The sequence below is a fragment of the Nerophis ophidion genome, linkage group LG03 (genome assembly GCF_033978795.1).
Source record: "Nerophis ophidion isolate RoL-2023_Sa linkage group LG03, RoL_Noph_v1.0, whole genome shotgun sequence".
Lineage (NCBI taxonomy): Eukaryota > Metazoa > Chordata > Actinopteri > Syngnathiformes > Syngnathidae > Nerophis > Nerophis ophidion.
The window spans coordinates 77,811,633-77,837,367 of record NC_084613.1 but is presented as its reverse complement, the minus strand read 5'-3'; the positions used below and the strand labels follow the sequence as shown (position 1 = coordinate 77,837,367).

The following is a 25,735-nucleotide window of genomic DNA, read 5'->3' as shown; positions in this document are numbered from 1 at the left end:
TCTTTGTCCTATGTCCCCCCCCTCCCTTGTGGAGGGGGTCCGGTCCGATGACCATGGATGAAGTACTGGCTGTCCAGAGTCGAGACCCAGGATGGACCGCTCGCCTGTATCGGTTGGGGACATCTCCATGCTGCTGATCCGCCTCCGCTTGAGATGGTTTCCTGTGGACGGGACTCTCGTTGCTGTCTTGGATCCGCTTTGAACTGAACTCTCGCGGCTGTGTTGGAGCCACTATGGATTGAACTTTCACAGTATCATGTTAGACCCGCTCGACATCCATTGCTTTCGGTCCCCTAGAGGGGGGTGTTGCCCACATCTGAGGTCCTCTCCAAGGTTTCTCATAGTCAGCATTGTCACTGGCGTCCCACTAGATGTGAATTCTCCCTGCCCACTGGGTGTGAGTTTTCCTTGCCCTTCTGTGGGTTCTTCCGAGGATGTTGTAGTCGTAATGATTTGTGCAGTCCTTTGAGACATTTGTGATTTGGGGCTATATAAATAAACATTGATTGATTGATTGATGATAATCAGACCCCCCCCTTGTTTTTTAAACAGCGCAATTGAAATAATGTATTTGATTTTTTTAAACAACTGTATACATATTTATTAACGCACTTAAACTGTCAAATTGGTACTGTTGAGAACCGGTACCTATTCCCGGTACCTGGGAATCGATACCGTATCGGTGCAAATGTGAACGGTCCCCATCCCAAACCACAGTAAAGATCATTCCAACCACCGAGCGGCACCACTTGTTATTTAGGAAAGAAAGAATGTACTCTGGGTGCGGCATCTATTTATCAATGTGGACTACCATGTAAATGCCACAGGAGGAATTTTGAATTATAAAATCCAATTAAATAATCGCGTTATTCATATAACATTACTAATTTGAAACAGCACGTGATACGATTAAATCAATTCCTTTTGAAGCAACAATGTAAGAATAATGATTGGATAGGTACCTGTGCCTTTAATTCGTTCAGAGCTTTGCAGTATTCAGCATCTAGTGACTCTTTTTGAGCAGACAGTTCAGCCTGTAAGACAAAAACAAGATACAGTCTACATTAAATGACCTAAATGCAGTATTACATTTAGGGAAGGCTATACAGTGGTTCCTCCGGAAACGAGTACATCATTTAAGTTTTTTTGAGATACAAGCTGTCTTGGCTAATCATTAGGCTTTAGGTTGCCAGCAAAAGTTTGGGTTACCAACCTACTCAATGTCAGTGGACGTCACAGTCAATTCCGCAGGATTCGACCAAAACATCCCGTCTTACTCGCTACTATTAGCTTATAGCTAGCAATCAACATACATTTGTTTTTCCAACTATAAGAACTAAAAAAAAAATTAGTGTGAAGGACAGTGCTTAAAAGAAGTGGACGATATTCATGGAATTATAAAAATAATCAAAAACATCACTTGGTTAAGCAGCTGGAGTATGGCACTGCTAGTCTGCACCAAACTGAAGTAGAATGAGTCGATATTGCCAGTAAAGGACAGTAAAATATATAAACGGCGGACGTTTATCCATAATAATACAGAAAAGCTACTGATGGTGTGCTTGACAGTGAAGCAGCTCGAATAAGATACTGTAGAAGTCCAAAATTGTACATTATTAGTACGAACCTCGTTTCCATATAAGCTGGGAAATTGTGTTAGATGTAAATATAAACAGAATGATTTGCAAATCCTTTTCAACCCATATTCAATTGAATACACTACAAAGACAAGATATTTGATGTTCAGACTCAAACTTTCTTTTTTTTTTACAAATAATAATTAACTTAGAATTTCATGGCTGCAACACGTGCCAAAGTAGTTGGGAAAGGGCATGTTCACCACTGTGTTACATCACCTTTTCTTTTAACAACACTCAATAAACATTTGTGAACAGAGGAAACTAATTGTTGAAGCTTTGAAAGTAGAATTCTTTCCCATTCTTGTTTTATGTAGAGCTTCAGTCGTTCAACAGTCTGGGGTCTCCGCTGTCGTATTTTATGCTTCATAATGCGCCACACATTTTCATTGGGAGACAGGTCTGGAGTGCAGGCGGGCCAGGAAAGTACCCGCACTCTTTTTTTTTCCAAAGCCACGCTGTTGTAACACGTGCTGAATGTGGCTTGGCATTGTCTTGCTGAAATAAGCAGGGGTGCCCATGAAAAAGACGGAACTTAGAAGGCAGCATATGTTGTTCCATAACCTGTATGTAGCTTTCAGCATTAATGGTTCCTTCACAGATGTGTAAGTTACCCATGCCTTGGCCACTAATGCATCTCCGTACCATCGCAGATGCTGGCTTTAGAACTTTGCGTCGATAACAGTCTGGATGGTTCACTTCCCCTTTGGTCCAGATGACACGATGTCGAATATTTCCAAAAACAATTTGAAATGTGGACTGGTCAGACCACAGAACACTTTTCCACTTTGCATCAGTCCATCCTAGATGATCTCGGGCCCAGAGAAGCCGGCAGCGTTTCTGGATGTTGTTGATAAATGGCTTTTGCTTTGCATAGTATAGCTTTAACTTGTACTTACAGATATAGCGACGAACTGTATTTAGTGACAGTGGTTTTCTGAAGTGTTCCTTAGCCCATGTGGTGATTTTCGTTAGATATTGATGTCGGTTTTTGATACAGTGCCGTCTGAGGGATCGAAGGTCACTGTCATTCAATGTTGGTTTCCGGCCATGCCGCTAACGTGGAGTGATTTCTCCACAGTCTCTGAACCTTTTGATGATATCAACCGTAGATGTTGAAATCCCTAAATTTCTTGCAATTGCACTTTGAGAAATGTTGTTCTTAAACTGTTTGACTATTTGCTAACGCAGTTGTGGATAAAGGGGTGTACCTCGCCCCATCCTTTTTTGTGAAAGACTGAGCATTTTTTGGGAAGCTGTTTCTATACCCAATCATGGCACTCACCTGTTCCCAATTAGCCTGCACACATGTGGGATGTTCCAAATAACTGTTTGATGAGCATTCCTCAACTTTATAAGTATTTATTGCCACCTTTCCCAACTTCTTTGTCACGTGTTGCTGGCATCAAATTCTAAAGGTAATGATTATTTGCAAAAACAAAAATGTTTATCAGTTTGAACATCAAATATGTTGTCTTTGTAGCATATTCAATTGAATATGGCTTGAAAAAGATTTGCCAATCATTGTATTCCGTTTATATTTACATCCAACACAATTTCCCAAATCATATGGAAACGGGGTTTGTACACAACTTCTTAACTACTGCAATTGTTCTAGTCCATTCTTTTGTTCAACATACAATACTTTACTTTAGAATTGGCTTTATTGGTCAATATGTTTAACACACAAGAAAATTGACTTGGTGTGTGCTCTTTCTTGTTCAATGCAAGAAGAGGGGAAAACTCTGGTTAAATGGATTTTAATTCACTTTAACGGGCGCTGTTTCGCAATACAACCCTTTTCAAAATGCGAGCTTTGTCAAATAACCAATAAACTGTATCCTGAGGTACCACTATAGATTGTTTCATTGATTGAGAGTTAAAATTTTTTAAGAATAAGCAGCTTTTCAACCTGGTGAACATGGCTGAGCTCGCCAGCCATGGCCCTGAACTTGTTCACGTGCAACTGAGCCATCTCCTTCCGCAGCTCCTCTCTGATTGACTCCTGCTCTGCAATGTGACGCTCCACCATTTCCGCTTTTTGACTGGTAAGAGCTTGGTGCTTCTGTTCCATTTGCACCATTTCCTCACGCAGAGTCTGGTTTTATAAAAAGGCAGCCGATTAGAAACGCAGTTAAGCATTTAGAAACTGATAACACCACAAAGCCAACTTACTTGTATTTCCCTCAAGTATGTGGCCTCTAAGGTCTCCATGTTAGCAAGCATCCGGTTTTCAATTTCATCCATCTCCTCCTGGTGTTTCCGGGACAACTCGGCTTCTAATGCCTCAAGTTGGGCATTGCTGGTTTCTTGAAACATGGCCTCCAGGGCCTGGAGGTCTTCCTTGCGCTTGGAATTGAGAGTCGCTTCCAAAGCAACAAGCTGGGCATTGTGCTTGGACTCGAGCTCAGCAGTCACGGCTACGAGCTGATCTCTGTGACTGGCGCAGAGAGAGTCCAGTTGTGCTTTGTGTGTCATGATAAGACTGTCCATTTCTTTGGAGTGTTCGTTGAGAAGTGTCGCTCTCTCCTGTTTCAGGTCGGTTTTGTGCTTGTTCCTAAGCTCAACCAGAGAGATTTCAGTTTTCTGGGAGAAACACTGCTCCAACATGGCCTTTTCCTCCTCAAATCTGGTGGGGAAAAAAACTATGAAAACACAAACATATATATACACTTTTTTTTTTTTTTTTTTTAAACATGAAATGAATACCACACAAGCATTGAGTTCTAACAAGAAGAAAATGGTAATTCCTAGAAAACATAAAAAAAAAAAAAAAAAAAGTTATAATACACAAACTAAGTCATGAGAGATAGATTAAAAAAAATTACAATTTTACAGGAATGAATATGGTGTACATTTTACAAGACAAGAGACATTATAAAGTAAATCGCTGTCTAATTGCAGTGCGGCACCAAAAATTATTAGAATTTTTCTTAAGTCATTTAAATAGAATGGCTTAATGGCGCCATTTACAGGGGGAAAAAAGAGTGGCTATGAATTCAGCACAGGGTACTGTCTGTCACACAAGCCATTCATAGGTGCTGGAAAATGTTTTGACTCATATTTGTATCACAATGCTTATTTTGATTCTGAATTGATTCATAGTTTTCAAATATCTTTTTTTTAACATAATTTCTCTAAGAATACATATTTTTAAGTGACCTCCAGGAAAAGTTAAAAGTTTTATTATATGATATGTACACAAAACAATACATTGCAAACCCCGTTTTAAATCGAGAATCCTGTTGAATCAGAATCAAATTTGAATCAAATGTTCACAACAATTACAAAATTAAACATGAACTGTTGTAAGATTCATATCCCAACAATTCACTCAACATTTTTCAGTAGGAAGCTGCTTTGGCAAGACGTAATGATGGCTGATTACATGTTTAGTAACAGTAATGTATCATGTATGCCAGTATTTGTTAATGTGTAAAACTGAGTTCAAAATGTGTTTAATAGGTGAAGAGACATACTGTATTATTATAGTGTTAGGAGTATCAAAAATAGGCATTTTTAAATATATAAAATTTAAGATTAGTAGTGAGATTAAATTAAAAAAATAATGGACCAAATTTACCAGGTATAAAGTTAGATTTTATTGTGAATTTATTGGGAATTTTATGAACTACACTTGTAATCCATCCATCCATCCATTTCCTACCGCTTATTCCCTTTGAGGTCACGGGGGGCCCTGTTGCCTATCTCATCTACAATCGGGCGGAAGGCGGGGTACACCCTGGACAAGTCGCTGCTTCATCGCAGGGCCAACACAGATAGACAGACAACATTCACACTCACATTCACACACTAGGGCCAATTTAGTGTTGCCAATCAACCTATCCCCAGGTGCATGTCTTTGGAGGTGGGAGGAAGCCGGAGTACCCGGAGGGAACCCACGCATTCACGGGGAGAACATGCAAACTCCGCACAGAAAGATCACGAGCCCAGGATTGAACCCAGGACCACTCCGGACCTTCGTATTGTGAGGCAGACGCACTAATAGACTTATAATATTACAATAAAAAGTATACATATACATATACATATATACATATATATATATATATATATATATATATATATATATATATATATATATATATATATATATATATATATATATATATATATATACACACACACACACACACACACACACACACACACACACACACACACACACACACACACACACACACACACACACACACACACACACACACACACTATTGACAAGTGATGCACCGAAATTTGGGCGCTGAAAAAAAGACTGATCACTGAAAACAGCACTGCTGAAACCAGATGTGTTGTAGACAAAACTCACACGATTGTCTGTAATGGAGGAAGCATGTCTGCATTGTGAACACAACTTAAATACAGCCCAGATTTACCCGCAGACAGTGATCTACAAAATGTGCAAATACTAAGAGGACAGTGGCAGCTTTTAAAGACAGAAAGTCCAACTGAAGCAGCAGCGTGAAGCAAGAGTGACTTCATGCTTGCTGCAGCTCGTGTTTTTCCGTCAAGGACAGAAGTAGTCTCTAAACACGAGTAAAGTTTATAAAACTGTCAGTCATTTCTAAATAAAGAAAGTCACAAAAAATCTCTAGACACTTGAAAAATTCTCAAAAAAGTACAATGTACAAAAAGCAGCAACAATTAAAAATATGGAAAAATTATATAAAAATATACGGTAACACTGATAATAGATTTGTTTTTAAATGTATGTATGTATTTTTTTTTAGCCCTTTTAAAGATTATTTTCATAAATCATAGCAAATTGTACAATGACATCATGATGACCACTCCCTCACTGCCACAGGTATTTTGGCAATCTAAGGGAAACCCTGTCTAGCTATAAGCTTACGCTAGTGAGTAAAACTGGATGTTCTGGGGCAAATATTACGTGGTTCATTCTGACATTCACGATGCCAACTAGTGTTGAGGGGGCTCATAACCCAAATATATGCTCAAGACATAAAGCATAACGAAACACTTATAACTTAAAATACTGAAAGTTTGTGTACTTTGAGGGCGAGGTATCAATGCCTTTAGACCGTGTCTAAATAACTTCTTGTGTGTGAAAGGATGCAGTATTCGACTGTTGATTTCATATTTAGGTACTGTATGTTTGTGTGTAAATCTCTGACCTGTCTTGGGCTTGTTTAAGACTCTGGTCAGCCTGCTGCTGGAGCAAAACGGCAAGTTCTTTCATCTCCTTTGCCATGCTGTTCTTCTCACTTTGGAGTTCCACATCATTGTTGGCTTTTAAATCCTTTGAGTCTACAAAAGCGGAGGAGAGTCATATTATCAGCATAACTTTCGGTCAGACAACTATCAACAAGCTTACCCTCACTGTTATCGAGTGTGGTCTGGAGAGATATTAACTCGTCCTTTTCCTCCATGAGAGATTTTTCCAAGCAGGTCTTCTCTTCCAGCTGCTTTAAGAAATCACTCCAGGCTTCATTCTTCTCCTGGAGCTCCTTTTGTATGCTCGTTATTTCTTCCAGCGCATGTTTCTTCTCACGCATCAGTGCTTCCTTGTGGCAAGTGCGCTCTTCAGCAATCTCCTGTTTCAACTACAGCAGAAACATAATTACAACTTACAAATGATCACGATACCAATGTTCTACATGGTTCAAGAAGTGTACCTTCTGCAGCTCTGCATTGTGTTGCTTGTCCATGATGGCCACTGTGTTCTCCAAGGTGTGAATGAGGGTCAATCTTGTGTGCAGCTCCTCAGTGAAACACCATAACCTTTGTTCTACCTCTACCTGATTTAAAAGATGATCACAAATGGCACAAAATCAGCTACAGTCAACCAGCAGGCATTTATTTTCTATATTGCTTCATATCCTCACCTCTACTTGTCTTGCAGTCTCCAATTGGACACGAGTGACCTCTGTGGGAGAGATGAATGGTAAATAATTCTCCGCATAAAACAGGGATTGGCAACCCCCGGCTCTGGAGCCACATGCGGCTCTTTAGCGCCGCCCTAGTGGCTCTCTGGAGCTTTTTCAAAAATATATGAAAAATGGAAATGAGGGGGAAAAAAAACATTTTTTTATTTTAATTGTGTTTCTGTAGGAGGACAAACATGACACAAACCTCCCTAATTGCTATAAAGCAGTGGTCCCCAACCTTTTTGTATCCGCGGACCGGTCAACGCTTAATAATTTGTCCCGCGGCCCGGGTGGGAGGGAAATCCTTAATTTTTTTATTTTTTTTTCTTTGTCATGAAAAAGGGAGGTTTTTGTGGTTGGTGCACTAATTGTAAGTGTATATTATGTTTTTTATGTTGATTTAATAAAAATAAAAATATTTTAATTTTTTTTAAATAAAAATGAATAAAATATTCTTCTGCGGCCCGGTAACAATCGGGCCGCGGCCAGGTACCGAGCAGCGACCCGGTGGTTGGGGACCACTGCTATAAAAGCACACTGTTTATATTAAACATGCTTCACTGATTCGAGTATTTGGCGAGCACCGTTTTGTCCTACTAATTTTGGCGGTCTTTGAACTCACCGTGGTTTGTTTACATGTACAACTTTCTCCAACTTTCTAGGACGTGATTTATGCCACTTCTTTTTCTGTCTCATTTTGACCATCGAACTTATAACGTTGTGCATGAATGCACAAAGGTGAGTTTTATTGATTTTATTGACTTAAGTAGAGTGTGCTTATCAGACATATTTGGTCACTGCATGACTGCAAGCTAATTGATGCTAACATGCTATTTAGGCTAGCTATATGTACATATTGCATCATTATGCCTCATTTGTTGGTATATTTGAGCTCATTTAGTTTCCTTTAAGTCCTCTTAATTCAATTTATATCTCATGACACATTATATGTAATATGGCTTTTAATTTTTTGCGGCTCCAGACAGATTTATTTTTGTATTTTTGGTCCAATATGGCTCTTTCAACATTTTGGGTTGCCGACCCTGACATAAAAGATGCATGTTTTAGGCATGTAAAGGAACCTTGCAAGTGATGGCCAGATAGTTTGGCCCTGAGTTGCTGAAGATCAAGTGAATGACACATTTTCATCTTCTGCAACTCACCATCGTAATGGTCCGTCAGGTCACAAGGCACCTACAAAGCAGCAACATTATTACACGTCAATAGAAATAAGACAGAGTGGTAAAAGTCCTATCTTCAGGTTAGCAAATATGAATTTTGCTGGTCTTACCTGCTCCACAGTGAACTCCTCTTCAAGGGGGGTGTCAAACACTTCCTGGATGGATCACGACATGTAAGTACTGTAAATATCTTTGCTCGATAGCTGCATCTCAAAATAATGATGTTCTTTAGAAAGTAAACTTGATGAAACTTTGCCTTAATTATGTCAATATGTAATGAACTAATCCAGTATTTCCAAGTCTATCTTTATTGTTTACAAACATGCTGCCTCACCTTCTGTTTCTCCAGTTTGAGGTTGGTGTCAGATTGTTCGCCATGTTCCTCCTCTTCAGTCGGACCTTCTGAGACGAAACTGAAATGGATTCACGATGAGAAAAGATCGTAGTCTAACAGATCTCAGGACATTTATCAAGTAACTTTTGCGGCATACCTGCTGTCAGTGGTTTTAAGCACAGACTCCTCCAAAGCGACTTCCACCAGTCTCAGCTGGAGCAGAGCGATTTCTTCTCGGTAGCTCTCGTCCGACACGCGCAAACGCTGCTCAAAGTATCTGAAGCAGGTAGTATTTGTCAGTGTTAAAATAATGTGAGGTTATTTTGTGTTCCAATTAAAGAACCTACAAAGACACGACAGTGAAAAGACATGTTTTTTGGCATTCTCGTACCTCCGCAAGCTCTCCAGCTCAACCTCGTTCTGCTCTTTGATTTCACGCTTCTGTTCATTAAATTCCACTTTGAGGCGCTCAATGTCATCGACGCGGGACGAGCGAGCCAACAGCTGCTCCTTAAGCTCTGCGCGTGACAGAAATACACGGTTGACAGATGCTTCATTAATTATTTACATGATATTTCACTTCATCATTGGTAGGAGCCAGTCCATGCAAAAAAACTACATACACCAACATATGATACGGTAGAGAAAGAAAAATATTAGTTATATGCCTGTTGGCGGAAGAATACAGAGGCTCACATTGGTACACTGAGGAAGGATAATGTCACTTTTATTTTGAATTACATTTTTTCCCTTCATTTGGTCTTCCAGGCTTGAGGCAAACCCTTCTGATGATAAATCGTCAAAGAAAAGATAAGTGAAAAGTGTAATTACTCCGGTTGACTTGGAATGTTTTGTTCTCTTCAATAAAAGAATGTAGTCCTTTTTTTTAAGCTGCTTGATTGAACTTTGCAAGCGGTACTATAGTCAATGTGTTGAGAGTGACCAGTCAGTTTAAAATACATATCAAAAGACACCATTGAGTCGACTTATTGTCAACTATAGGCATAATCTAACAAATCAGATTTAACTATGAAAATCCCGAGTCAAAGACAGCCCTAGAAATTAGACAACGAAAAATGTTCAGAAAGTGGAAAAATCCACATTTGCTGCATGCCCAGTCAAAGGATAAAGCCAGGTATCTTTTGAAAATGCGACATGCTCCTATGAAATGGACAGTCATAACAATAAGGTTGGGGAAATAATCAATTTTTAGATGCATCGCAATTCAGACATGGACCATTATAAAATAGATTAGTAAACGTCAATCGATAATCCATTTATTTATTGTAAATAAAGTAATGCAGACCGTTCTTAAATTTGGCAGACTACAGCGAGCCACTTCACTGAGAGATCTGACCAGCTACTTTTTTATCAAGCACTTGTGTTGTAGTTTTGCACACATTTTCATTAACTTAATAAATGCAGGAATTTATTTACCTGTTTTTTTATTCCAAATAAATTGGGTTTTTATTTACTTGCAAGTTATAAATGCTTACTTAGTGAAACGAAAGTAAATCAACATACCGTACATCAATTAAAGATGAATCAATAAAAGATTTTTAATAGAATCATAGCTCCTGAATCGTAAGGTGCCCGAAGATTCCCACCTCTAACAAATAAGTAACGTGACAAGCCTGTCTTCGCCTTCCTTGCAACACAACCACAGGAATAAAAGTAAGGACTTTTTTAATGGTTTGGTTTATTTCTTGCATTCTTATTATTATTATTAATTTATAAGTACTTCAAAGGATTGGACATCGGGCATCAATTGGTACCAGGACTAATAGTACAAATCTACCAGAATCGTTCAAATTTCGATTCCAAATCCGGAAGAAATAGCCACAATTTATTTTTTTTAAAAAAGGGACATTTTAGTGTAGTTAATAATTTACTCAAAAAAATAATAATTTATTCCATGCAAACTTATATGATGACCCTGTCTATTTCAGAATCAAAACGAGGAAACGGAATCTTATAAATTCAAACGATGGCAACAACAGTGAAAACTCGATTTATGAACAAATCTATTGGTGAACTTTTCGGTTTATGAACTTTTGTGCTGAGCCAAATGTTCCTATGTGTGCGAACAGTGTGTCCGTAAGCGGACGCTTCATTCATTGCATTGAAGAGATTGAACAAGTCTCCAATTGTGACAAGAGGACTTTTCCCCCCCACAGTAAGACAAGGAAACTTTCTCATTTCAGCATGTCTGTCCAGAGCACTAATGCACACATGGCCCTCATTTCGCCTGCCCCTCTGAGTTCATCTTGTGTCGTGTTCCGCTCAGCACGCAGCAGCATGCACAGCCAGTGCCTTTCGAAGCCTCTCGTCCTGTAAGGAACTGTCATATGATTTTTCTTTTGAAATGTTTATTATTGTAGCAATATGGTAGTTGAAGTTAAGTACTTTTGTAATTTGTGTGACCACCAGGGAGCGTGTCTTCTGTATGTGCTGAGCTTGTTATTGTTTTGGCTTGTTAATCAAAAGAAAAGTTGATCCATTACCCGTTATGGTTGTTTGATATACAGTAATGTATTGCACTTGATATTGTATTTAAAAAGTGTACAAACCTTACCTAAATAAGGGACTTCTGTCAAGGCTGAACACAATATTCACATTTACATCGTTTCTTATGGAGAAAGTTGCTTCTTTAGAAAAACCTTTCTATTTACAAACCCTGCTCGAGAAACAATTAAGTTCTTAAATACAGGTTGCGCTGTATTCAAGTCTGTGTGCAGTCTCAGTGACTTAGGTGTTGAACTTGGTAAACGATTCCGACTAATGTTAAAACTTGACTTGCGAAGAACTTGCATCTGTACCGTTTTTGAATAGTGTCTTAAATTGATACATTTGATGAAACGGCTGCAATCATGCCTCACCTCCTAAATCTTGACGACTGGCCCTCATGCTGTCCAGCTGTGCCCACAACTGTCCTACTTCCTCCTCCGAGCTCTTTTTCAGCAAGTCTTTCTGCTCTTGCAGCTGCAACACCTGCTGGACAGAATAACAACATGACTAAACCTATCTGTGGCAAAATGCGATAGAATTACAAACAACTTTTATGGTCGTTATTTTCAACATTGAGGACAGCAAATAGACAGGCTTACCTCCTGCTGCAGTTGCCGCTCTTTTTCCTGTAGGTGGCGCACTTGCTGCTCCTTTTCCTGAAGCAATGCTTTGTGGCTGGAAAGCAACTCCTCTAGAGGATCTGGACAGCATTAAGAAAACAATTTAAAAAAAAAATGTCAATAATGAAATTATTACCTCTATTCAATTCACTGTGTGGTACACAAAATGTAACAACTGTTAGGCTCTAAAAGTAGCAGCGGGTCCAAAATCATTGTCATCAGTAGCTGTGGGCAACCTCACTATGTTTTTTAATTAACTTTACAAGAAGTCAACACAGTCGTGGCCAAATGTTTTGGTCATGACTTAACTTTTAGGTTTCAAGAACTCTCTCAGTATTTAAAAATACTAAAAAAAAAAAAAAAAACATTTTCGTGAGATGACATGCTATAACAACATTAGTTCTCTTGCTGCAGCCTTGTGCAATATCATTGCTAATAAATGACTAAATAGTAATAATTCCTTTTTCATGCTCTCCAAATCATAATTATAATGACTGAAGCTTACGGGCAGCGGCGTCCCTGTCAGCCCAGGCCTGTTTCAGCTCCTCCTCCAAGTTCTGCTGCTGCTCCCTACTGGTGGTCTGTAAGCTCTTCAGTTGGGCCTTTGACTCTTGTAGCTCAGTCTGAGTCTGGGTCAAACATTCCTGTGCTTCGACTAAAGATTTTTTGGTCTCTTTGAGGGTCTCATGTGCTTTGGCAAGTTCTGTTTGGGTGGTTGTCAGGTTGTTTTGGAGTGTCGATTGGGTGCTCTCGGCTTTAATTAGCCAGTCTGACCTTAGAGCCTGTGCAAACAAAACATTAGGAAATTACTTTAAAAAAACTATTACATATGTTTTTTTCTAAAGCCAGACCTGTATCTCTTTGGTCTGCTTCTCTTCTGTAAAACCCTTTTCTTCTGCAAACTGCTGCTTCAATTCTTCTGAACATTAAACAAAAACAAAAGCAATCATATTTAAAAGGTAAATCAGCCAGGTTCAAAGAGTATTCCAATACACACCCATGTCACAATGATGCAGCTCACGTAGTCTGTCCTGCTGAGTCTGGTTCTGCTCCCTGATACGCTCCAGGTCTAACTGGTACTGGGCTTGCAGGAGTTCTATCTCCTGGGTGAAATCCTCCCTCAGGGAGGCCTGAGCACTGGTGACAGCCTCCTGGGAAACAAGCTCGGACGTGTGGACGTTTGTCAGTCTCAAGCGCAAGGCTTCCAGCTCAAGGTTCTTCTGGTCCTTTTCGGGAAGAGAACATTAGGTGCATATGTTCAAAAGTCTGTCTAGTGAAGAGGACATATTACTTTTACAAGGTCGTCTGTTAGACAAAATGGAATTTTTAATGACGTTCAAACAGTAATATGTCCCAACAGCCTTTTTGTAAGCAAAAACTTACAAAAAGTCTGTTTTAAAGAGGCCAACCAGTTACTTGAAGACTTACTTTTGTTTTTAACAACGCAGACTTTTGCAAACGCTTGCCAAAGTGTAGAATTCTAAAATTTTTCACATAGCATACGCGTGTACACGGCACAAACGGTGACTTATGATGACATTACGGTCACATTATTGATCTGTTCACAAGGTTTACTGCTGGCAGTATTCTGACCACAAAGGAATCATCCAAAATAAACTGGATTAGATTTTGGATGTATCTGGGGCTGCAACAACTAATCGATTAAATCGATTAAAATCGATTATAAACATAGTTGGCGATTAATTTAGTCATGGATTCGTTGGATGTATGCCATGCGCCGAAGCTCTTTTTTTATTTTTATTTTTTTTCCCCCCTAAACCTTTATTAATAAACTGCAACGTTTACAAACAGCTGAGAAACAAGAATCAAAATAAGTACAAAAACAGTACAAAACAGCACCAGAGTGGCGCTGAGGCTACGTCACATGAGGTGACAGTAAGCCAGCCAATGATGTGTCATGTGCAGCTCACGTGACCACGCAGTCTCATTTGCTTGGAAACATTGGAAAAATGGCGGAAAACAGTACAGATAGTTCAGTGTAGAAACATCTGGAGGTTAATGCCGCATTGGAGAAAAGTATACGACCTAAGTCGTCAAAAGTGTAGGAATACTTTACTTTAAAGATTTCAAAGGAGACAGTTTCCTGCAAAATGTGCAGCATGGACTTTGTGTGCCACGGAAGTACTACTGTACATCCCTTCGGGAGCACCTGAAGAGGAATCATGTTGAATCCATGGATGAAGAAAATAATTTACAGTACGTAACTTTTTCAGTCCATAGTCAGAGTAGATTGATCCGTTGTGTCCGTCTTTGTGTGTTTTTAATATTTTGTTAACGAGGACATTTTTTTCAGGTAGCGCAGCAGCAACTGTTGCGTATTAACTTTCAGAGTGTTAGAAACGTTTTGGATAGTGTGACGTCTTAATTTTCTGTGTTGTTATGAGTGGCAACAGGGATTCATAAGTTCAGCTTTTTTGTGAGTAACACTAACGTTTTGTCTTTGTTGCAAAGCGGGGCTGATAACATGTCTCTGGCACATTTGACTACATTTTGAGAGAGAAAACGCACTGTTACCAATTTGGAAATAAACGTAACGGACAGAAATATCTCAGGTTGGTTTCATAATGGATCAATGTAGCCGTACCGGATAAAGCTATATAAATATATTTTGATTTGAGTGACACTTTGTTATATAACGAAACGTTATGAAGGTGCTGGAATATTTCATGCTATTATTATTCAGTGGCAGCCTAAAATGAATCCTTTATTATTTTACAACAGAAACGTGTAGAATATCTGATCCAGTTCTGATCTGATGAGTTACATGTCTGTTATTATTGGTGTATTCTGCAACTCCAATGTCCATTTAGTTAATATAGCTGTTTTTTTAATTTGCTGGCGGATTTGCCTTTTACGTCAGCAATGATTAATTAAATCAACTGGGTATGTATTGAGTTACATGTAAATGATGCTACTATGTACATTCATAACATGGTTTCTCTCATTTCAGAAAGAAACAAGTCATTATTAGAGACTTGGCACAAATGAAGGTCTGCACACCACAGCAAGCGGCTGCATTGACTGATGCTATCCTGAATATGTTGCTAACTGACATTAGGCCACTATCAATGGTGGAGGATGAAGGTTTTAAACAAATGATTCACGTCCTCAACCCTGGTTACACTCTCCCCTCGAGGGCCCATTTTACCAAACTAATGGAGAGAAAGTACGAGCAGACATTCAATGCAGTGTAGACTGGCATAAAAGCCACCGAGAGCAAAATTGCTCTCACTACTGATGTGTGGACAAGTGTAGCCATGGAAGCCTACCTTGGCAATACATGCCACTACATTGGAGACGAATGGAACATGTAGCCAATCTGCCTTACGGCCATGCCACTAGAGGAAAGACATTCAGCATCCAACATTGCAGAATGGTTCGAATTGGCAATAGCCAGGTTTGAAATTCCCCTGAGCAAAATTATTGCTATTGTGCATGACAATGGTGCACTTTATAAAAAAAAAATTTTTGGAACACTTGCCTTGTTTTATTTGGCAAGTTGAAAGGACATGGTGCCTGTATGTTGTTTTTTAAATAAAGTATTAGAAAGGATAGAAATGTAGTTTGTCTCTTTTATCCGATTATTAATTGATTAATTGAAGTAATAATTGACAGATTAAACGATTATCAAATTAATCGTTAGTTGCAGCCCTAGATGTTTCTTCAAAGGGCTTTATAAGCACAATAGGCGCGATGACATAAGTTCTATTACCCATTCTTAGTGGACTTTTGCTACCGATAAATTACGAGTTATAAAGCATGAAAAAAATAAAAACTTGGTCCTGTTTTACATAGGGATTGTGAAATTAATTGTGAAAAATAAATAAATAAATTGCAGTTCCCCTTTAAGAGGGGAAGCAGTTACCTGTGCCTGCTCCAGTTCAGCTTGGTGTGCAGCCTCCAGACTCTCCCTCAACTCTGTATTCAGCTGACGCAATGCCTCATCGTGTTGGTCTTTGAGCTCCGACAGCATCCGCTCATGTTCCCGTTCAGTCACCTGCAAGGCAATGCAAGAACAGGAAACTATGTCTTCAAAAAATATACATGGGGGAAAAAAAAAGTTTATCCTTTAATTTTTTTTTAACATACCTCTTTGATAAGGCTTAACTGTTGCTTCTGTTCTTGTTCCACAGCGACTTTTTGCTCCTGTAGCTTAGTCTCAAAGCTGATGTTCAACTTTGATATCTATGAATTGACAGAGGGCATCACAGGAAAAGACAAGTCAGCTGCCAGCGTGTGCTATTTAATCAACAAGGTGTGCATTTCAAATGTTTCTTTAGAGTGTACTTTGTTTCTACTTCTATTCATTAGTCATATTTCATCTGTTTTAAGATGTCCAAAAAGTAAAAAAAAAAAAAAGTGAATATGTGGTTGTACATGATTACAATGTTTCCTACTTCTGAAGTATTCAAGTGGATGACAGCACATTTGGGCTATATTCACACTGCAGATCAATTCAATTTTTGTTCACCATTATGCAACATTTACAGTGGACCCGCAATTAACAAACCCATTTATTTGCAAACCTTTTGAATTATGTACCTTTCGCTCTAGTTGACTATACCTCTGTGTGCGAACCATGTCTCTGTTTACGAACGCTATATTCAGTACCATATTTTTCGGATTATAAGTCACAGTATTTTTCATAGTTTGGCCGGGGAAGGCCAAAAAAAAGACAATAGTGTTAGCTCCGACTGCTCGTCCACACGCTCTTCAGAATAGAGGTCGAAGGGAAAGCCCCACAAACTGCGGGAGACAAAATTTTAGCTTGCTCTACCTAGCGTTTGATTTACTTTAGTTAAATTTGTCTAAAATGAAGGTTGACATTTTCTTCTGCTCGCGCTGAGTGCTTAAGTTATGTTGTTACCACACGTCACAAAAAATGTATATAAATTCATGTTTGTCAAAAAACTAATGAGCAGTTCATAAGCTGTACCTCTTGTTGATGTTTATCCATCAGGTGGTCCATCTCTCTCTGGTGACGTGCCTCAAGTCTTTCTGTAGCTTCCTCTACAGCTGAGATCTGCCTGTCCAGTAGAGCCTTCACCTCTTCCTCCCTCTCGATTCTCAGCTCCTCTAAAATTTCCCTCAAGTCTCCAAGTTCTTTATCTTTCTCCTGCTTCTCGTTTTCCCATTTTTCTCTCTCTTCGGCCAGCTGTATAAAAAAAAGAATATTAAGAAATACAGTACCTACATTGATTTTTGCTGGGTAGTTTTTCGAAGGAGATATGTCTCACCTCTACATCCTTGGCTTGAAGCGTGCTCTCAAACTGTTTAAGTTCCTCTTGAAGCACCTGTTCTATCTTCTTTACCTGTTCACCCATCTCCTCTTCCTTTCTTAAATGCTTCTCCATTTCTTGCACTGCCAGATGTCGGGTCTCCTCCAGACATATAATCTTAGCTTCCAGGTCACTCCTCAGTTTCTCTGCACTTTGCAAACTGCTCTGCCGTTTCTCCAGCTCTCCCTGGAGGCTCTCTACCTCCGCTTGGACAGTTAGCAGCTGAGCATGTGTACTTTGGAGGTCTTCAAGCGCTTTGTCCATCTCTAAGGTCCTTTTGTCAAGTAGGGTGGATGTGGTTTGTTGCTTTCTTTTGGTCTCTTCCAGCTCCATGATGAGGTCATCGGAATTGGCCTTAAAAGGCGAGAGATATTGAATTTAGTGCATTCAGTCATTTTTGTTTAGTCTTTACAGTTTTTAAATATTACCAACTACAAAAAAAGATGCCATCAGACACACAATTAATTCCCGATTGTCTATGAATTTGGCCATGTTGATGAATGATCAATCTGATAACAACATTTTGCTCTATTTCTGGAAATGGTGGTCAGGTTGTTTATTTACTTAACTGCTGAGAGTACCCGACATAGGAGGGGATGTTTCCTTAGGGCAGGGGTTGGGAACCTTTTTGGCTGAGAGACCCAAAAAGCCAAATATTTTGAAATATATTTCCGTAAGAGCCATATAATATTTTTTTTAACACCGAACACAACTAAACGCCTGCATTTTTAAGTAAAACCAAGATTTCTAAAGTATAATAGGTCTCTTATTCTTTGTAATAACATTGTTATTCTGAAGCTAACTGTGAAGGGGGGCGTGGCCTGCGGGCCTGCAGCGACAGGTGCGTAGATGGCCCACCTGGGCCTTGTTATCTAATCACCTGTCGCTCTGTTATAAGCAGCAGCCAGGAGGAGAGATGGGGTTGGGGCTGGAAATACAATTGCTGGAAAACAACTGAGAGACTTATTGAAAAATAAAACAATATTGTAACCCTGAAACAGGCTCTCATGTCGGTGCTTGGGGGTCTGAAGAACCCCCAGGAGGGCAAGCCCCACACTAACCAATAATAAATAAATAATTTCTTACCATTGACGCAACTTCTTGAACAGGTGCGGTAGAAAACGGATGGACAGATTAAAAATGCACGAGAATAATTTATATTTTGAACATTATTTTTAACACTGTGATTACAAGTGGAATTATTCATTACTTATCGTGTTAAGCAACATCAGCTCAGATTTATCAGAGAGCCAGATACAGTCATCAAAAGAGCCACATCTGGCTCGCGAGCCATAGGTTCCCTACCCCTGCCTTAGGGGGACAATTAGCGTATTTTCCGCACGATAAGCTGCTACTTTCTTACAACGCTTTGGACCCAGTGGCTAATAAAACTTTGCAGCTAATTTATGGATTTTCTTCGTTAACGGCAGTAATGTTTTGTATTCAACAAATAGCTTTCATATTAAACTGAAAGACTGTTTCTGCTTTGGTGCCATCTTTTGTATGTTGTTGAAAATTTACTTCCTGTTTCATACCGTGAACCGGAATTAAAACCGTCCACAGCGTTTCTGCTGGAAAGGATTCTTCATTCATCACTTCAAGCAACGATTTATGTTTTACAAAATAACTAAAAAAATTCAAAATTACTGGACTAAACCTTCCATGTGTGATGTCTGTAGAATGTATCTGGCTAGTGTTGTTAGAATTTGCAAATATTCTAACACGTTTACAATTGCCTGTGTTACATTGGCATTCTTTTTGTATTTTTTCAGTTTTGTGAATTCACCAAAACGCCACCATAGGGTTATTGAGTTTGTTTAGTTGATTGGAGACCGAGCCACCACAGCTAGTGGGTTCATGACGATGATTTCGGTCTTAGTAGATCAGCTGTTTTACTGCTGCGAAACAGGCACTTTAAAAAAAAAAAAAAAAATTAAGGTATATGAATAAACATTTACAGAATCTTTTGCACTAGTATGTATCAGCGGCTTATTGGCCGGTGAGGCAAATATATGCAAAATGTTTTTTTCTTTTAAAATTTGGTGGTTAAATGGTAAATGCGTTGTAGTCGAAGGTAAGAACATTATTTAATGATTGCTATAAAAAAAGGAAATAAGGCGCGCACAAGGCGGAAGTACAAAAACTTGCACAAAGGCAGAAACTATAAATGGTTTGTATTTGTATAGCGTTTTTCTACCTTCAAGGTACTCAAAGCGCTTTGACACTACTTTCACATTTACCCATTCACACACTGATGGAGGGAGCTGCCATGCAAGGCGCTAACCAGCACCCATCAGGAGCAAGGGTGAAGTGTCTTGCTCAGGACACAACGGACGTGACGAGGTTGGTACTAGGTGAGGATTGAACCAGGGACCCTCGGGTTGTACACGGCCACTCTCCCAGCTGCGCCACGCCGTCCCCGGTGCGCTCTATAGCCCAGAAAATACAGGAAAAAAGGGGCACAGCGAGACCACTGTTTGAAAACAAACAAAATTTTTTTTGTATGCTGCCTTTATAAGAATGTTCTTTAAATCAAGCCGTTCATTTTTATTAAAATGAAAATAAAAATAATTGTATAATAACCATATAACAATAATAAATGGTATTGAATATAACAATGAAATTGATTCCAATTAAAAACAATTAAGAAAATATTACCATCAATCAGCATTATAATAACGATGCTGATATTAATAACAATTACAGTTTTATTGATAATATTATTAAATAAATAAATAAATGGGTTGTACTTGTATAGCGCTTTTCTACCTTCAAGGTACTCAAAGCGCTTTGACACTACTTCCACATTTACCCATTCACACACTGATGGAGGGAGCTGCCATGCAAGGCGTTAACCAGCACCCATCAGGAGCAAGGGTGAAGTGTCTTGCTCAGGACACAACGGACGTGACGAGGTTGGTACTAGATGGGGATTGAACCAGGGACCCTCGGGTTGCGCACGGCCACTCTCCCAACTGCGCCACGCCGTCCCCGGTGCGCTTTATAGCCCAGAAAATACAGGAAAAAAGGGGCACGGCAAGACCACTGTTTGAGGACAAACAGTATTTTTTTTGTATGCTGCCTTTATAAGACTGTTCTTTAAATCAAGCCGTTCATTTTTATTAAAATGAAAATAAAAATAACTGTATAATAACCATATAACAATAATAAATGGTATTGAATATAACAATGAAATTGATTCCAATTAAAAACAATTAAGAAAATATTACCATCAATCAGCATTATAATAACGATGCTGATATTAATAATGACAGTTTTATTGATAATATTATTGATGGTGATAATTGTCTAAAACATGCTTAATAATTTTTATAATAAGTTATAAAAAATATTCTTTACCATCATGTATTTGAGAGGAATAATAACTTAAAGGCTTGTTCATAATTTTATCAATAAGGTTCTTCGCAATAATAATATTAAAAAAATTATATTTTTTCATTGATATATTCCAAAAAATTTTTCTGTATTTAAATAAAGAAAAATATTGAACTATATTGAAATACAATGTATGTTACTGTACCTTTAACATTTGTAGTTGGTTGTCATTCTGTGAATTAACCTCTGTCATCTCCTTAATCTCCTGTTGCAATGCTTCCCGCACCTCCTGCTGGTTTTGCTGTGATTGGGAGCTTTCCTGATCCTCCTCGAGCTCCTCGACACGTTCACCTTCCCCTTCCGAAAAGACAAGCAGCAGGGAAGATTCCGGAGAGACGTCTACCTCCGTCTTTTTTGTCTCCAAAAAGGCACCGAGTTTGTTCTTAAGGCTGTCTTGTTTGAGAGTTTCCGAATTCATCTCCTCCTCGGTATATCTCCTCATGTCCTTCTCCTCGAGTTCCTGGCGAGCTTCCATGAGCTCCTCTGTTACTTGAGCCCACCTGGATACAAAGATAAAAGGCATTAGGTCCAGCTGGACAAAGATTGTGCGTCACCTTTAAGAATGGGTACCTTTCACATTTAAATCGATAAAAAATCAAGTTTTCGGTACTTCCAACTGTGTTCAAATGTGTTAATAAATGTTAATAGTTTAAACATAACATTTTAATTATTTCTTTAACATTTAACAATGAGTTGTGCTGTCCAGTTATCTGGTTCTCTCACAATTGTGAGTATAATTTGCATTATATAGTTTGCATCCAGATGGAATTCCAAGACATTATATAGCAGTAGTGTGTAGGCTAGATTGTGTTGCCTTAAAGCGGGGGTACTTGAATCTTGTGTCGCCAGGCAGATTTCAAACTGTAAATCCCTCCCCCCACTCTGTGCACCTCGCTGATAGTCCCCCCCGAGTCTCTTATCTGGAAGTGCACACGTATAGGTTGACAGTCTAAAGTTGCATCTAAGGACCACCCAGTTCGTATTTTGTTGCAGACTATCAGTAACACACACAAAATACAGGAAAATGGACTGCTGGTAACTTTGGATGCGCAAGTAGCTGTTTTCCTTCTGGACAGGTAATCTAATGTTCCAAGACTGGCCTGCAATGTCTTTCATCTTTAATACGCCGGACCGGTATTTCTTTGAGTTTTGGCTCTTCTTTGTTAGTTTTTAGACAGAGTCTTTTTTTTTCCCCTCAAATTTCCTCTTTTTGTTTTTTTAGCAGTATATGCTGTAACAGCAAGCGCAGGTATTCCGATCTTTCCAGGTGGGTGTTCGGCAGCTATGCTTTACTGAAAAAAAATTTGCACTGTGCACGCGATCCTTCGTGGGCTCTGCTCACCCCTCCTTTCTCTAAATCCTGTGGTCAGATCTGAAGGGGTTAACCTCATCATGGTTGTGTATAAGTACTTTTCGAGCACATTCAACAATACCGCATTAATAATGATAACCCTGATAACTGGTCGCGATATTAATATTGCTACATTCCTAGTTCCTATAAAAGTATCAATTTCAGTACCCGTCCCGAGTCACTTTTACGCAAACCCTCATGTTTACCTGCTTCGAGCTTCCTTCAGCTCTTCAGCCATCTTGATGACTTCCTCGTTCAACACAGTCAAGTGTTGGTCCTTCATCGCCAGTTCCTGACGCAGATCATCGCACTGCTGGTACAACAGCTCTTTTTGAAGGTCAGTCCCGTCGAAAAGCTGCTGAGAAACGTTGCTCGCCTCCAACGGGTGGGAAGTGGAGTTGTTTAGCCAGGGGGCATTGGAATTGTCAGCCAGTGGGACGCGAGGGGAGCTGTTGTAGACATGAGAGTTCTCTTTTGGGGCACAGTTGGAAATAGAGAGAAGAGGTTCATCGCCAAACATTCCGCTGTTCAGCTCAAAGCTGCGAGGAGGAAGTGACAGCAATTAGGCGAGGTATTAAAACACACAATTCGGATTGTTCTAACCTTTGGTCTGTAGAGACGTCTCGCTGACTGCAGGAATCGATATGTCCATGAACCAAAGAAGACTGTGCAAAGGAAAAAGAAAAATAGCGCTTTGTCAGACGTTCCTTATGTGGCGATAGATTCATTGTGTCCTCATTGGTTTCATCAATGCAACACGCAGCTTTTGCTTGGTTCTGAAGATCCTTAGAAGCTTTAAGTCCCCCAAAGCCTTCCTCTCTCAGCTGAAGTTCTTTGATGCTCTCGTCCAACAACTGGCTAACTCTCTCCAGCTCCTCTTTGTGCACCTCCTTCAGCTTCTTCATCTCCTCCTCCAACTTCCTCATCTCCTCCTCCTGTCGGAGTCGCTCATCCTCGAGGCTCTGGAGACGGAGAGTGAATTTGGTTTCCTCCTCGCCCAATCTCCTCACTGCCTTGTTTTCCTGCTCAAGTCTGTTCCTCAGCTCAAGCACTTCTCTGTTGAGCACCTCCTTCTCCTCTTTGGCCTGCTGCAACTGCACCTCCCTCTTGTTACACTCCTCTTCCCAGCCTCTCTTTTGTTCCTCCAGTAAAGAAATCACATGTTGGTGATTCGCCCTCTCCTGTTCCAGTTCGGCGCTTGCGCGAAAGGTCTTCTCCTTTTCCTCTTGCAGCCTGGCCCTCAGTTCGTGCAGGACGTTTTCCGTCTCAATCTCACTATGCGTGCCTAATAAGCCTTCTGCGCCCGTTTGAAAGCAAAGGCCTTCGCTTGCAGACTGCTCCATGGAGATGTCCTCCAGGCTGAGGTCTTCATTTTGGGAGCCATGCTGCTGTTTCTCATGAGAGACCTCTCCTCTGGGCTGATTTTTAAGGCGAAGAAAGCCCACGCTTGTCTGCATCACAGAGAAAGCAGAGATGCAAGTTAACCTTTCCATTCAAATTCAATGTTTTCTGCTGGATATTTCCTTTAACGATGTCTGGGTACCCATGCGGACTTTGATGGGTTAGTTAGTTTTACTACAAGAACACCTGCATATCTTATTGACCCAAATACAAGACAACCATGAACATGAGATAACCTTTTAAGAAGTATTTTTGTAAAATAGGTTGATTGGCAACACTAAATTGGCCCTAGTGTGTGAATGTGAGTGCGAGTGTTGTCTGTCTATCTGTGTTGGCCCTGCGATGAGTTAGCGACTTGTCCTGGGTGTACAACTCCTTCCGCCTGATTGTAGCTGAGATAGGCGCCAGCGCCCCCCGCCACCCCAAAAAAAGGGAATAAGCGTTAGAAAATGGATGGATTTGAAAGACAAAACATCTTTTCCAATTAAATTAAAAAATATATGTATATTTTTTAATTTATGTCTTCTGTAACTGTGAAATAGCAAAAAAAATTGTGACACTTTCCCCCTCAGCGGGTCAATTGTGTGAACAACAGGAAGAAATGTTCCCGCTCCAGTGTTTCCCATAAATGTATTTACTTGAGGCGGGCCACTGCAAGTGAATTTAAGGCGACTACATGTAAAATAATTATACATTTAGAAAACAAAATTACCGTATTTTTCAGAGTAAAAGTCGCTCCGGAGTATAAGTCGCACCTGCCCAAAATGCACAATAAAGAAGGAAAAAAACATATATAAGTCGCACTGGAGTATAAGTTGCATTTTTGGGGGGAATTTATTTGATAAAACCCAACACCAAGAATAGACATTTGAAAGGCAATTTGAAATAAATAAGGAATAGTAAACAACAGGCTGAATAAGTGTATGTTATATGACGCATAAATAACCGACTGAAAAACATGATCACAGTATCTGTAATGTATAGGTTCTATTCGGGCACGGGACTTTTGAACAAAAGTAAATGAAGTGGTGGGCCACCAAACCAACATGGCTACTGTGCAACGAACAATGTGTAACCTGAGTAAGCAAGGGGCAAAGATCTTACCGCTAAAAGCAGATACGAGCAAAAAAAAAACAACTATGTAATGGAATCTATCCCTATAAGTTATCAAAATAAGATTTTTTTGAGTGTTTAAGGATTATCCATCGGTCGCGTTCCCAGACATGTCGAACTATCGAGTACTCCAGATATCACATTCTACATGTCCAAACAGTTGGAAACTTGGAAAAGTGCGGAGGCCTACAACTTCTTTGTGTGTGCCTGGGTCAAATAAATCATGCATTGTTTTTGCCCAGGTAAGGTTGCCTTTAACCTTCGTCTTGTGTTAGGGTCGGCACCGACCCATTTTAGTTTTTAAAGGCATAAAATAACCATGTAAATTACATTTTTTTGCATCAAGGCTTTTTGACTTTGTCAGGAACCTCTATTTCAACAAAACAAAACATTTGTTTGGTTTTTCACTAAATTATAAAATGCTCTGGATGAAATTATGACCTTGGTGTTGTTGGGGTCGGTTTCGACACAGTTATAAAAATAAGATTATCAAGCAATAATTCGAGCCAAAACTGAACACACTGACAGCCAGCTCCTCTCCCAATCGTGTGAGCTTTAGGGGATTCTCATTTTACCTTGTTATCCAGTACAAAAACAAACAAAGACGTTCATGTCCTGACATGTGAGGTCAATTCAGTCTCAAAATTATTAAAATGAAAAAATAAATAAAACAAATAAGAGATAAGATAAGATTCATGTTCTAATACCCCTCAGTAATAGTCAGGTAGCACAACAACCTTTTATTTATTTATAAGATTCTTTTAAAGTTAATTTTACCATTTTTTAAAATTGAAATCTAGGGGTATACTGGCAAAAAAAAGGCAAAATGGCCCACTCCAAAAATATTAAAACCAATATTTTCATGGATGAGGAAACCTAACAAGGTAACCAAGAGATGAGAAACAAATTGGATGATAGATAATCGTTTTTAGTGTACTTTACAGTTGATTTAAGACGGGTCAAAACCGACCCGTTAACATCAGAG

At 39.4% G+C, this 25,735-nt stretch overlaps 1 protein-coding gene across 8 annotated transcripts in view; it reads right to left on the bottom strand.

Moving 5' to 3' along the window:
• pcnt (pericentrin) overlaps positions 1-25,735 on the bottom strand; it is a 94,725-nt gene that overhangs the window by 55,151 nt on the left and 13,839 nt on the right. For 3 of the 8 annotated variants that reach the window (XM_061896119.1, XM_061896123.1, XM_061896124.1), the window contains 24 exons: positions 22,840-23,687; positions 22,443-22,775; positions 21,031-21,385; positions 17,448-17,843; positions 17,147-17,365; positions 16,300-16,395; positions 16,076-16,207; positions 13,187-13,415; positions 13,041-13,108; positions 12,695-12,971; positions 12,169-12,269; positions 11,941-12,055; positions 9,453-9,579; positions 9,219-9,338; positions 9,062-9,140; positions 8,838-8,882; positions 8,629-8,740; positions 7,505-7,545; positions 7,295-7,417; positions 6,994-7,222; positions 6,794-6,926; positions 3,813-4,266; positions 3,550-3,735; positions 963-1,034 (listed from right to left, as the gene is read on the bottom strand). In XM_061896119.1, the coding sequence (XP_061752103.1) occupies positions 963-1,034; positions 3,550-3,735; positions 3,813-4,266; positions 6,794-6,926; positions 6,994-7,222; positions 7,295-7,417; positions 7,505-7,545; positions 8,629-8,740; positions 8,838-8,882; positions 9,062-9,140; positions 9,219-9,338; positions 9,453-9,579; positions 11,941-12,055; positions 12,169-12,269; positions 12,695-12,971; positions 13,041-13,108; positions 13,187-13,415; positions 16,076-16,207; positions 16,300-16,395; positions 17,147-17,365; positions 17,448-17,843; positions 21,031-21,385; positions 22,443-22,775; positions 22,840-23,687 (4,890 nt within the window). The remainder of the gene's footprint in view (positions 1-962; positions 1,035-3,549; positions 3,736-3,812; positions 4,267-6,793; positions 6,927-6,993; positions 7,223-7,294; positions 7,418-7,504; positions 7,546-8,628; positions 8,741-8,837; positions 8,883-9,061; positions 9,141-9,218; positions 9,339-9,452; positions 9,580-11,940; positions 12,056-12,168; positions 12,270-12,694; positions 12,972-13,040; positions 13,109-13,186; positions 13,416-16,075; positions 16,208-16,299; positions 16,396-17,146; positions 17,366-17,447; positions 17,844-21,030; positions 21,386-22,442; positions 22,776-22,839; positions 23,688-25,735) is intronic. The other 5 variants (XM_061896120.1, XM_061896126.1, XM_061896122.1 and 2 more) reach the window with 4 other exon arrangements.